Raw genomic sequence first — 14043 nt, 5'->3', positions numbered from 1 at the left:
TATTGTCTTTCAATGATTCATTAAACATGTGCTAGAGAGGTTAGCTCAGTGGTTCCCAAACTTTTTTGTCTCGTAGACCCCTTGCCATGTTTTCTGGTTTTCGGTAGACCCCCTGCTTAACTTATATTGCATTTTTGAACATTCATAAACTATTTTTTTAAACTAATTCCTAACTGCAGTGAGTCGAAGAGTGAAAAAGTAATGTAAAGCTACATCATAAGTTAGATCTATCTTTTTCACAGATATAATTCAAATTTAAACCAATTTAAATAGCAATTAATATGTATTGCTGGAATTACCAAACACATTGGAAATGTTTTTTTTTTTTGCATGTTCATCAACCGTTTCTAAGGATATTATAGGAATTTGTTGTTCTATGAAGTAGTACTTCAACATTAAATATTAATTCATTAATTTGCCTTATGTATTATTGTAAAAGTTTTCGCAAAGAGTTTCTCGTGTATTTCTTGATCTTTCACGTCTGGCTCAAATATTGGGCCCGCGGAGCTGTTTTCACTAACAGGAGAAGGGGCAAAATTGAGTTACTGGCGCCTAAACCAGTAAGCTTCGGGCAGGAGGGACTCATTAGCCTTGGCTTGCCGAAGGAAAATAGAATTCAAACCTCTGTTGCTTTGCAGCTATACACCCAAACATGGGAAAGGTTTCGTGGGTAAGCCCTGGAAATATATGAGAAAAATATGGAGCTGAAAACCATCAGACAGTTTGCAGCTTTAATGCTCATCCCACCGATGTGCCCTTGAACTGTAGTGTTACTTAAAGAAATTCGTTTCATAATATCAGATGACGGTTTGTGTAAAACAGTTTTTAAAACTACTTCAAGGGCTTGTAAAATCAATGTTTTATCTATAGTGTTTTCCGTATTTGGCTATAGGTAAACAGATCATGTAAGACGCTAACAAACCATCTTTTCTATATGATGTTGAAGAAAGATGTTGTAGGTCTATTCTGAAATTTGTTCTCACCTTTATCTTTTTATCAGGGTGGCATCGTCTCAAATAATGCTCCAGTGTAATTGGTATCATATGGTCATAAAAAGGCTCTTATTATAGACAACTGCTTATTTAACAAGGAAATAAATAATCAACACTTTAAAATCAAGATTTCTTTTTGTTAAACATTAGTTACATGTAGAAAAAACTACTTATATAGATTAGTATTGAAATTAAATACAACTATTTTACTTTTGATTAGTAAAATATATATGTATAACTAAGGTACAAATCATTTATTAGTGTTTGAAATAGTTACATTAATGGGGTGTGAAAATTAAAGTCATAGACCCCCATGGACATCTCATAGACCCCCAATTTACTTTTTCACTTTCGTAGACCCCTTGGAAGTCTTCGTAGACCCCTGGGGGTCTATATAGACCACTTTGGGAATCACTGGGTTAGCTTGACACTATGATGATTGTATTGTTAGATGTGCTAAAGAACTGAACCAATGGGACAACTTGTTGGAATATGCCAACTCTAGAGGGAATGTTATCCCAGAGCTGATCCTAGATTGTGCATGGAGGGTGCCAAACTGGCCACTTATGAAGGATGCTTTAGGCAGGGTAAGAATCAAACTTTAAGTAAACTAAAATAACTTTTTCTACTATGAATTTAACAATAGCTAGAGTTTCTGTCTGCTTATGCTTTCACATTTTAAATGAAGTAACAAAAATAGATAAAATGTTTTAAAATCTTGCATTTAAATTAATTCTGGTTGTCAAGCTTCCCAAACTGGATAGCTGTACAAAAATGAAGTACAGAAAGTTTTTTTGCTGCTTCTACTAGCCAGATTTTTTTGAGTGCATAGCTTTAGGTGCATTCTGTTTATAAGAATCCGAATGGGAAGTTGAACACCATTTCATTTTTGCTTTTAGGAGCTCTGTTGCTCACCCATTTTTAATGGTAGAATAAAACTCCATCTCAGGTTGAAGGCAACTATAAACGTGAGCTCCAGTGGAAGATGAACTTGTATCGAGGTTACCTGGCCATATGTCATTCCGAGGAACACCACCTGAACTCACAGCAGGTAAAACTACATTGCCCAGTATTTAAGTTTCATTTTTTTTACAAATATATTTTTTATTACATGAACAAGTTCACCAATAAGTTGAATTTTCAGTGAGATTTATGATATAATTCAGTCATGGTGCATTATTGAAATCATTGTGCATAACAAAATCATTGCTTTTTTATTTTTTTATTAAATTAGTTTTAATATAGTTATTTAACATGTTTCATATTTACTGACAAATATTCTATTTGTTGTTTTTTTGTGTGTGTGCGTATATCTCCAAGCAACATTATCACTATGTTTTCAATAAATCCATTTCTTTACCTAATCTACTTGACCTAGAAGGTTGAAGGTTATCACAGAGCCGTTTCTTTTTTCTCAGCTTGAACGACTTGTTGAGACATGTGGCAATCAAGTGATCAAAGAATGGAGGAGACTTCCTGGCATTGTGTCCCAGATACATGTACAGTATTTACAGGTCAGTGCAGTCCACTCTTAATTGTCTCCAGTTTGTAAAGAACTTAGTTTGTGGTCCCTACTGGAAAAAGTGGACTCAACGAGTTTGTGGTCCCTACTGGAAAAAGTGGACTCAACGAGTTTGTGGTCCATACTGGAAAAAGTGGACTCAACGAGTTTGTGGTCCCTACTGGAAAAAGTGGACTGAACGAGTTTGTGGTCCCTACTGGAAAAAGTGGACTGAACGAGTTTGTGGTCCCTACTGGAAAAAGTGGACTCAACGCGTTTATGTGAAGTGTGATGCTGTTCAGTATATACAAAAGGCTCAATTAGAAGTGTGATTCTGATAGTGGATAGTAAATAGAAATGAGTTCTTTGTAGTTGCTTCAGTTGTTATTTGCAAGTCTTGTTGATTTTGGGCCCATGTTTTTTAATATTACATCGTTGTGTTACAGGCTGCCCAAATGATCATGGAGCTCCAAGAGGCAGCTCAGATCAACCAGGGTCTGCAACCAGCCAATCTGACTCGTACGTCCAGTGTCCATGACATGAAGGCTATTGTGAAAACCTGGAAGTAAGTTTTGTTCATCTTGTATACAATTGTCACGTAGCGTTGAGCAGCTGTTGCATTAAGTTTATTTTTAGATTCTGCAGTGCCTGCAGAGCAAGGTCATGTTATTGAAGAGTTTCTCGGAAGTCAATTCCAATTCATAAAAGGAGCGGTGGAGAAATTTACTAGGGCAAAAGGAAATTGTTTGTTTGCAAATGCAGAGGTAGAAAGATGGTAAAAAGTAAAAAAAAGAGACGGATTTTGGGAGTGGGAAGATGACAGTAAATTTAATTCAATTGTATTGTACAGTGTGTAGTTTACTAAAGTGATTCCTAGTTCCAGAAGTAAAGCTTTTTATTTATTGTTGAAGGATCTTAGTTGTTTTGAATTAATGGTTTGCACTTAAATCATCAGCATTATAATATTATTTGAGTGTTCAGCAATTGTTTAAAAGAAGAAATCTATACTAAATTATACCATCAGAAATATATTGTCTGATCAACACAATCTCATCGTAACATCAGGACATCATCACATCGAGCACTCAAACAGAAATCTTGTTACAATACGTGTATCACTAGACTTCATGGTAGCTTAAGTTGATAGTTACATTTTTTGTTCAGATTTTAATAGTCTTGGCAAGTATTGTGAGAAATACATCCTTTTTTTTTTTTTTTTTTTTTTTATTAGAAATCGTCTTCCAATGATCTCAGATGATCTGTCTCACTGGAGTGATATTTTCACCTGGAGACAACATCATTACAAGTTTATCATTGACCATTATGAAAGTCAAGGTCCAATGGACAGTGTAAGTAGAAAGGGAATTCTTTTGACTGTGTGGCTCACTTCATTTGATTGTGTGTCAGAATGTTAAAAACTGACTTTAGCTGACATTTGTAACATTATTTTATTATTATATGTTGAAGCTGCATGTTCATTCCGCAATCTTCACACATTGCACTACTTTTGGGATTTACTTTTTATAGGAAACTTTAAAAATAAAAAAAAATAAAAGTTTAATAGATACAAATCAACTGATAATATTTGTATGTGGATACATTTGGAAATAAACTTCTTGACACTAAATTGTAGAAAAACTCTTTACAGAATACTAACTCGATGATGGGAGTTCATGCCACAGCCCAGTCTATCATACATTTTGGTAAAATTGCCAGGAAGCATGGACTGGTTGGTGTTAGCTTGGACACACTCAGCAGGTATGGTGTGAGACGTCATTCATCTGTATCAGTATAAATTTATTCTTACTAAGATTTGCTCTTGGAAAATTTAAGAACCTTTCCTAAATGGATTCATTCAGTCATTAGACCAAACAGTACTCATCAGTGAGAGCAAATAATGACAATATAAACATTTTTATTCATCTCTGTTTTTTTCATCTGTACAGGCTGGGTTTTTCTGTCTTCTTTATTTAATCTCAGTTCTAAAAAGCATACATTTTTGCACAAAAGAAAATATCTTTTTTTTTTTTTCAAGTATGATTACTTTATTATATCAGACAAAGCATTGCTTTTATATATTTTGCATTATTATTATTATTTATTTTTAAAAATGATCTTAGGTGGAAACAAAATTTTTTAACTCTTTCTCTCCATAATTATTTTTCCACGTTTCAACGGAATTCCTCATTTCGCTCATTACTATTTTCCTACCCTGTTATAATTAAGCTTGAATAACTTTTTCGTTTTTTATCAGAAAGTGTTTTATTTGGTATAGAGATAAAAGGGACTGCATGCTCTTTTTATATAACACAAAGTAAAGTTTATAAAATTTAACATTAATTTAATTTAATGAGGTCAAATCAATGATGGTATTGTCAATTAGGAGAGAAAGAGTTAAAATAGGAATGTGCATTCTGATAAATGTTTTATCTCATAAAGTTCAAACGTTTTGTCTATCCAGTAAATAGTAGTATTTAAGAGAAAAGTAACAAGTTGTTGGCATACACAGAACTTGTAGACATGTTTTTGTAATACTAATGAGTTTCTTGCCTTGCACAGAATTCACAGCATTGCCAGTGTGCCAGTGGTAGACTGTTTCCAGAAAGTCAGACAGCAGGTCAAGTGTTACATGAACATGACTGTTGGGGGATCACTTCAGAAGAATGAGTTTAATGAGGTGAGTAAGAAGGGGGCGGCATTTGTCATTGTTTTTTATGTACACTGCTTTTTCTGTCTCGGAAGACAATGAATGTGCCCAGATGAGTCGCAGGTTTTGGTTTAGTCTACAGATGGGGCAGAATCTGGCAATCCAATATTGGAGGGGTCAGAGTTTGCCACAGTTTGTGCATGTGTATGCATCTGGCTAGCTGATAGAGTAGCTTTAATTTTCTTCTGCTCTCAGTACTGTTTGCTGCAGCAAGCACAATCTGTCTCCATGCTGTTCGTTCTAAGGGCTATTTCGCTTATGTAACAGAGTCTATTCTTTGATACAGGACAGTGTCATAGTTGTGACCTGCTTTAAAAACAATTATGATTTGTATTGCACTAAAAATTATTTTTTAGGTACACAAGTTCATGTTGGTATTTGAAAAGGCATTTAAAAAATGAAGGAAACAAATAATAGAATTATTTTTTTTTAATGTTATAACTATGATAAGCACATGAAAAATTGGTCATCCCACCTCAAATTTGTGGAATGTAGTAAAAACATGATCTCAAAGGCAGTAGACATTGATGTTGACATCTGGGAAGACATAGCCCTAAACCACACCACTTCAAGAGATGTGGACAATGAAAAAGGGATCTGTCTGAAAGAAAATCAAGCCAAATGAAAAATGTCTGGTTCCTTTATTCCAAAGCAGCTGAGGTGTATATGGAAAGGATTGTCTCTTCAGAAACTAGCTCTACTTAATTAAAGTGCTCTTGGAGATGTAACCGCAGTGATTCTGACAGACCTCAACAAATTAGCTCTTCTGTTCTGCTCATTAAGAGGTCACTTCTAGAAAGCTTCTGCTCAACTTGGACTGGGCCAATCCTGGCTTTATGGCATACAGCTCCACTGGGTAAAATAAGAGGTCAACACCATCTCATTCTGTACGACTCAAAAATAGCTTGATGTACTTTAAACTGAGAATTGTTGATGAGCTAAATGGGCTTAAGTTTGATAGTTCTTTGTAACACATGTAACTTATATAAGGCCTATTACAAACATCCAAACTTATACGCACAACACACAATGATGACACACAATGATGAACCCACTTTTGGTTTACAAGTAGATTTGGTTTACATTACAAGTAGACACCAAGTGTCATCTATTGTGTGTGCATGCAATTGGAAATGAACACATTGCCAAAGCCATGTTTTGTCTAGATTTTAAAACGTCGTCGGCAGGGTCTTGAGGTGATAGAGGTGACCAACTTGAAGTTCTTCAGCAAGGAGATGATGGCCGAGCTCTATGGTATGAAAGGTTACTTCCTGCAGCACCTGAACCGCTCAGAAGAATCAAACAAGGTGTTTTCGGCTGCCATCCAGCTGCACGACACGTGCTACATGGCCTGGGCATGGTGGGGAGAATATCTGGAGGCTCTGTTTACCCGCGAGAGGTGAGTGGCCTACATTTAGTACAACCTTACATTAAACAAATCTGTCATAGATCCTGAATTATAACATTTGCATCTATCCTTCTAGAAACATGGATCATGGTGAGAGTGCTGTTATCTGCTACCTTCATTCGTGTAGATCAGCCGTTGAAGGCCACACCAGGAAGTATCTGGCTAAAGCTATTTGGTTGCTTACCTACGATGACGAGAACCTGAGCATTGCCACGGCCATTGACAAGTACCATTTGGGCATTCAAGCCATCCACTGGTTGCCTTGGTAAGTTTAGGACTTATCTTCATGTTCTCTTGCCTCCACATTTTAAGTTCTAATACTCCCTTACCTTGTACTCCCTTTTTGTGGGAGTATCAAATGGTATGCCCTTCCCTGATTCTTTGGAGCTAAGCCAAGCTATCTCCTGCAATCAGAGCTGCATCGATGCATTATCCCTAGATCCTAGGTATTTTGCTCACAGCTAGAAATGTCTGTGTTTATTTGTAAAAAAAAAAAAAAAGTAATATTCCCCTTTCAGACCTTGTGGTCTGTAGGGCAGATGATGTAAAGGTCATCTGATTCTGTGGCCTACGGTTAATGAGGGTGTCATGTGGCCAGCACAACGACCAACCGCCTTTACTTTTCCCCAACAAATGTTAGGTACCCATTAGAGCTGGGTGAACTCAGAGGGGCCCAAAGATCCCGAAATTTAATATCCCAGTCTTCACCAGGATTGGAACCAGGGACCCCTAGTTCAAAAGTCAAGCTCTTTACCGCTCAGCCACCGCACCTCCTGTGTTTTGTAGGTCACCAATTTGACATTTTCTCTGGAAAAAAATGAACAAAGTTTTTTATCAATGTGTAATATCTGCAGCTGAAATCTTTTGTCTTAATTTGATGCCAAAAATCAGTGGTGGAGATTTTTCACAAACTTTAATTTTCCCTCAGGTTTATATTTCATAGCGAACGAGTTATCCTAGTTTCAATTACTTTTTAAAACTGTTCACTTTTTTTGTAATTGACTTTTTTAAAACTTAGGATTCCTCAACTCTTGACTTGCTTGGTCAGAAAAGAAGGAAAGCTGATCATGAACCTCTTGACAACAGTTGGACGTATGTACCCCCAGGCAGTTTATTTCCCTGTCAGGACTTTGTACTTCACACTCAAGCTGGAGCAGAGAGAAAGACGTGAGTATCCATTTTGAAATTGTTCTCGGCATCTGAATAGTTTCTTTTTGCGTAGCCTAGCTCATGGTTACACCTAACTTTGTATTTTTGTTTATTTAGACAAGAAGGCTGACTTAAACAGAGCAGCTGGTGTTGCAACGACCTCTACAGGCAGCACCTTGAATACCTCTTCCAATCCAACGGGTGCCACGCCATCACCAGCAACCACTACAGCATCAGGAACGCCTGGCGCTGGTGTAGCTCAGAGTCCTTCCGTAAGTGATGGGTTGCTTGCCAATACTGTAACAGGTAACTGATATATATTTTTTTTTTATCTTTATTGATAGTGGATTTTTATTTTTGTTTTACAATATATTATAAGACAGCATGTTCTTCATTGGAAAAAAAACAAAAAGGTCGGAAACAAAAGCATGGACACAGTTCTCAAAAACAGCTCTAATGATTTTCTGAGAAATTGGGCAGTTCCATTTTTTTAAAATCTATCATTCATTAGTTATTAAGAGCAATTAGTCACTCTAAGTCACTGTAGCGATCTGAGCCCATGACGACCTGCTAACTATTGTAAAAAGACGAAAGCTTTAAACCTATGGCCACATTACAAGATCTACGGGGCTCGCAAAGACCTTCCTTCAGGGAACAGTGCCAGGGAAAAAGAAGAAGAGGCAGGCAGAAAAAGCGATGGGAGGACAACATTAAAGAATGGACGGGCCTGCCGTGGAGAGAGGTTCTAAACAAGGAAAAAAAAAAAGGGAGGAATGGAGAAAGACGGTCGACAAATCTTGCCTGGTGCCCCAACGGTCCAACAGACTAAGGGATAGGTAAAGGTAAAAAGGGTAAAGTCACTCTAAGATTGGTCGGAAAAGGAGGGAATTACCTTTTTTAAAAACAGCTTTTTTTTATGTTACTTGTTTGAGAAAAAATATTTCCCTTCTATAACTTTGCATTTGAATAAAAGACCAGCTCCCCTTCACTCCAGTGAGGTTCATAAAACCTGAGCTGTTTATTATTTTCTATAAAAAGGAAACTTTTATTGCTGTGTACTACTAAGAAGTTTAAAATCTTGATAATGGATTCCAATGTTGTTCTTTTGATGAATGACTAAAAAAAAAACCTAACATTTTGTAATATTTTAAACCCAAACTAAAATTTTCGTGTTTTTTTTTTTTAAACTTCTTTTGTTCACTGGATAAGCAGTAAAAATTTCCATAATTTTAAATAATAGTTTATATTCAAATAAATATTGATCAATCGCTGTTTAGACTTCTTATATGTATTCCCAGACTTCTTGTCTAGTATCCCAGCTAGCACGGCCAATAGTCAGACCCCAACTCCAGGCCAGACTCCAAGCGCTCAAGCTAAACCAGACGCTACGGGCAGCCACCCAGAGTCTATACCCATTAAAGCTCCAGATTCAATGTGGCGGTGCTCCAAGATTATTGCAGTCCAGAGGGATACCCATCCAACCGTACTGACCACACTGGAAGGCATTGTTGAACAGGTGAGCTCATTTGGATTTTTAAATTCATACATTTTCCAAATAGACTTCTGCTATGCTGTTCTGGCAGGCGTACCTGATGACAAATTTGTCAAGCTGAAGTTAAGTACAGTATGCGTAGTTAATTCTATGCTAGTCAAGATGCCATTTTGATACTGCTTTTTTTTTTGTGTACACTTCATTGGCTCACTTTGATTTCAAGAACTGATTACAATGTGGTCACACTTCATTGGCTCACTTTGATTTCAAGAATTGATTACAATGTGGTCACACTTCATTGGCGCGTCAACTGTAACGATGAAATTCCCTCCTAAGTGAACTCAATACTCGAGAACCATCCAGTCCATGGGTTCATTTCTTATAACTGTACCTCATTTTTGCTTCAGAGCTTACAGTCTGTCTTTTCACTAGCCAACTTGAGACCAAAGGCATTCCCCATTGAGATCTTATCTTATATATTACGCACGTTCCATCAAAAAAAGAAGATAATTATGTCCTACGCATGTCATGTGTCAATCTAGTCATTCAAATCAGACAAACCACATTCCTGCAATTGGTTGAACCTAAACCACCTGATATGCCGTTCCTTTAAACACATTGGATGTGTAGAGAGCGAGAAACTGCTGTATGGGTGACATTTTTCTGACCATAGCTGACACCCATTCTTTTATCTTGACTGCATTCAAGAAAAAATTGACTTACCTGTTCAAAACTTGTTTAGAGTAGTTTGACATTTTAACTTTGTTTTTCTGCCTGTTCTCATAGTGCCATGACCCTAGATGGTTGAACAGTGCTATATAAATTAAATTATTTTTATTAATGTTAAGCTCTTTTTGTTATAATATTTGTTGAAATAATTTATTTTATTCATAATTAAATAATTCTGTTTTCCCCCCACACAAAAATGTCTAGATAATTTGGTTCAGAGAAAACTGGTATGAGGAAGTTCTTCGTCAGCTGAGACAAGGCTTAGAGAAATGTTATGGTGTGGCTTTTGAAAACAGGGCATCAGGTAAGTGGTTTTTAACTTTACGAGCAGGTAATGTTAGCTTGAACTTGTGCAAACGCTTGTTTTTTACATTTTTGATTACGTAATCATAAAGAGACATAAATCAATCAGGATCTTGGAACTCATAGAAATAAAGCACATTTTGAAAGAGATTCTTTAGTTACTTTGAAAATAAAAGTTGATTTTTTTTTCGGCATTAAAACATTTTTCTTTTTAACCCTGATACTAGATTTTGAAAATATCACAAGGATATTAGGCTCACAATTTACAATCACATTTGTATTGCAATAGTCTTTTTTTTTTTATTTGACAAAAAGTTGTTGTTTCTTTTTTTTTAAATATAATCCAATAAATACTTTATAACATTGTAATCAGAAATATTAACAAGTCAGCTTTGACCTTTTTTTTTTTTTTTGCTAATTTCCTTCAAACCTCTAATTGTGATATTTTTTTATTTTACACACACTAAGAATGTGTAATATTTCCAACCATCAAATACACTACTAGATTTTGAAAATATTACAAGGATATTAGGCTCACAATTTACAATCACATTTGTATTGCAATAGTCTTTTTTTTTTTGACAAAATGTTGTTTTTGTTGTTTTTTTTAAATATAATCCAATAAATACTTTATAAAATCGTAATCAGAAACATTAACAAGTCAGCTTTGACCTTTTTTTTTTTCCTTCAAACCTCTAATTGTGATATTTTTTTTATTTTACACACACTAAGAATGTGTAATATTTCCAACCATCCAATACACTATATTATGTTCATTTCTGCTTCGTGGAGCTTCTTCCATTTATTGTAATTTTAATTGCGGTCCTGATGAAATAAACAGGACTCTATTTTGAACTGCATGCTATTAATGTAATTTCTTCAACAGATACACTCTAAGACTCTTAAGCCCTCATTTATTTGATATTACTGTTTGTTTCAGTGACAGAGGCAACCATTACCCCACACACACTCAGCTTTGTCAAGAAAATTGTCAGCACTTTTGGGGTGGGGGTAGAAAATGTTACCAACACTGCCTCCACAGTTGGCGGAGCGGCTTCTGAGTCTCTAGCTCGCAGAGCACAGGCCACAGCGCAGGATCCAGTGTTCCAGAAAATGAAGAGTCAGTTTACAACTGATTTTGATTTCAGGTAAAGTTTTGACTTGAAAGAGAATTCCAGTAAAAGTGTATGCACTAATTAGGTATAAAATAAAATAAGATTAAATAGTTTATTCTTTAACAAAATGTTGGATATTATGAGAAGTGTATGTATCATGTTAAGAGAGCTGATCATTTGTTGTTTGACACTGTATAGCTGATAACTCTAGTTTATTTGTTCTATGAAGTGTTCCTGGTTCAATGAAGCTTCACAATTTGATCAACAAACTCAAGAAATGGATAAAAATATTGGAAGCCAAAACCAAGTTGTTCCCTAAGTAAGTTGACCTATGGCCTAGTTTTAGAAACCAAGTTGTTCCCCAAGTAAGTTGACCTATGACCTAGTTTTAGAAATGCTTGAAACAAAATTATTTGCATTATGGCAACATAGAAAATATCACTGCCTGCAATGTCTAACATCTACATGTCTCTCAGGTCTTTCTTGATTGAAGAGAAATGTAGTGTTCTAAGTAACTTCACCGCAAGCACTGCCGAGATTGAAATGCCTGGAGAATTTCTTCTTCCTAAGGTATTTTTTCACCCAATGAGATTGCATTTATACTTTTATCTAGGAGTTTTTTTTTCTTCTTTTAAGAGTTGTTATTAGGACTTTTTAAATTTATTTATAACAATGTTTCGTTGCATAGAAAGTTTAATTGACCTGTGTATTTTTTTCTGCCAGCACAACCACTACTATGTCAGGATTGCCAGGTTTATGCCCAGAGTTGAGATTGTTCAGAAACATAACACTGGCGCCAGGCGTCTTTATATACGTGGACAAAATGGAAAGGTTTGAACAAATATTTACATCTACTCTTAAACACTAGTCTTTAAACACCTGTTTTTCCAAACATAATATCAAAATATTGCTTCCTTTGCTTATCTGTAAATTGGTATTGAAAACATTTATTTAGCCAATATTACTCTATTTTTTTCTTTGTATTCATCATTAATTTCTCTTCTATGCCTAGTATTTTTTTTTTTATTATTAGTACTCCATGCAATAGAAATTTGGTTCCAAATCTTTTAACTCTTTTGGTGCAGGGTTTCTCTCAGGAAGTAATCTTTGCTAGAGCTGCTAATTTTGACCTATTTTCTTTTAAAAATAAAATCAGATATGTTAAATCGTATAATAAAATAAAAAAGTTACTTTAGTTCTAGTAGCTCTAACCACCCTGCAGATTTTTGTTTGTTTAGGAAAGTTCAATTGTTTCTCTCAAAATAATTCGCACTGAAAGAGTTAAGAATTAATTTATTGGTAAAAATATTTCTTCTTCATAAATAGTTTGAAAAAATATTAGAGCATGGAATGGGTTGCCTGAGCTAGCCAGGAAAACCAGTGACTTGGCAGAATTTAAGTCATTGGTTAATATGCATGACTAAATGCATGACGCGTAGGGCGTAATCATCTTCTTTTTTGATGTAACGTCTGTATTATATAAGATAAGAAGATAAGATAGAGAAAGAGTTAATTTTTTAGAGTTAATTAAAATATGAGCAGATTATCAGTAGCATCTATTTAATGTAGACTATTATCACAGACATTACAAAATTAGTAACCAAAGGCATTGCATTTAACGAGAGGAGACTATTTTTAAGAAGAAAGGGGAGAATAGCTATACTGAGGATCAAAATCTGGCCAGTGGCTAGTAGTGACTCTGAGTTTTAAAACAGTATATATATATAACTTGATGCATTAAAGACTCACTCAAGTCTAAACTGAAACTAGTCTGCACGCTAATGTACTTTGCTTAACACAAACACTTCTGTCTCCAGGAATACCCTTACTTGATAGTCAATGATGGATGCTTGATAGAGTCGCGAAGAGAGGAGAGAACTCTTCAGCTGCTGAGAATGTTGAATCAGTTTTTGACCAAACAAAAGGTACAGCCGTTGATGTGTTTTTTATTTTTTTAATCCTCTATTGCAGTAGTGCCTGAAATACAACCCCCGGGCCACACCCGGCCTGCGATGTGATTCAATCTGGCCCGCCAAAACATTGCCCCTCTCCACAAAAAAAAAAATGTTTGAAAAAATTATCTTTTCCTATGTTAGGGTCAATGGATTGGTATCAATAATTATCCAACATATTTGTTTCTGAAAAAAATGAGTGGCTCTTGTTAAAGAGCCTAACATTTAACATTTTTATGAAACTCACAAATTAATGTAAGTTCTAGATTCACTGGTTTCTAATAAAACTGGTTCATTGTCTATTTCCTTTTTTTTTTCTTACCTTTTTGTTGATGTGGCCCCCGACATGAGTGTCGGCAATTAAAAAGGACAGCCGGCTGAATAAGGTTGAGCACCACTGCTCTATTGCAATCTTAGGATAACCTTTATATATGTCTTCTGTAGTTTTGAATCTTTACCATTGTATATCATAGTTATAGCAAAATTGGAATTTTTTTTTTATGTTTCATTTTTTATCCATTCTCAGGAAACCAGTCGTAGATTACTGTACTTCACTGTACCCAGAGTGCTGTCTGTTTCACCTCAACTCAGACTTATTGAAGATAACCCAGCTTCTATTTCACTACTAGACATTTACAAGCAGGTAATTAACCATATTTGCTCAGCATACATCAAATGTAGTTACCTATTCATGA

The 14043-nt window shown here is 35.4% G+C and overlaps 1 protein-coding gene across 14 annotated transcripts in view; it reads left to right on the top strand.

Moving 5' to 3' along the window:
• LOC106065015 (transformation/transcription domain-associated protein-like) overlaps positions 1–14043 on the top strand; it is a 64039-nt gene that overhangs the window by 46113 nt on the left and 3883 nt on the right. For 7 of the 14 annotated variants that reach the window (XM_056018392.1, XM_056018396.1, XM_056018387.1 and 4 more), the window contains exons 71-89: positions 1444–1579; positions 1924–2043; positions 2411–2506; positions 2940–3058; positions 3725–3842; positions 4142–4251; positions 5053–5170; positions 6367–6599; positions 6685–6873; positions 7627–7775; positions 7875–8063; positions 9035–9273; positions 10183–10282; positions 11222–11429; positions 11626–11715; positions 11873–11966; positions 12120–12227; positions 13214–13321; positions 13875–13991. In XM_056018392.1, coding sequence (XP_055874367.1) covers positions 1444–1579; positions 1924–2043; positions 2411–2506; positions 2940–3058; positions 3725–3842; positions 4142–4251; positions 5053–5170; positions 6367–6599; positions 6685–6873; positions 7627–7775; positions 7875–8063; positions 9035–9273; positions 10183–10282; positions 11222–11429; positions 11626–11715; positions 11873–11966; positions 12120–12227; positions 13214–13321; positions 13875–13991 — 2641 coding nt within the window. The remainder of the gene's footprint in view (positions 1–1443; positions 1580–1923; positions 2044–2410; positions 2507–2939; positions 3059–3724; positions 3843–4141; positions 4252–5052; positions 5171–6366; positions 6600–6684; positions 6874–7626; positions 7776–7874; positions 8064–9034; positions 9274–10182; positions 10283–11221; positions 11430–11625; positions 11716–11872; positions 11967–12119; positions 12228–13213; positions 13322–13874; positions 13992–14043) is intronic. The other 7 variants (XM_056018397.1, XM_056018395.1, XM_056018393.1 and 4 more) reach the window with 5 other exon arrangements.

The sequence above is a fragment of the Biomphalaria glabrata genome, chromosome 1, assembly GCF_947242115.1.
Source record: "Biomphalaria glabrata chromosome 1, xgBioGlab47.1, whole genome shotgun sequence".
Classification (NCBI taxonomy): Eukaryota; Metazoa; Mollusca; class Gastropoda; family Planorbidae; genus Biomphalaria; species Biomphalaria glabrata.
Note: the sequence above shows the minus strand (reverse complement) of the source record. Positions and strands in the feature narration are given on the sequence as shown.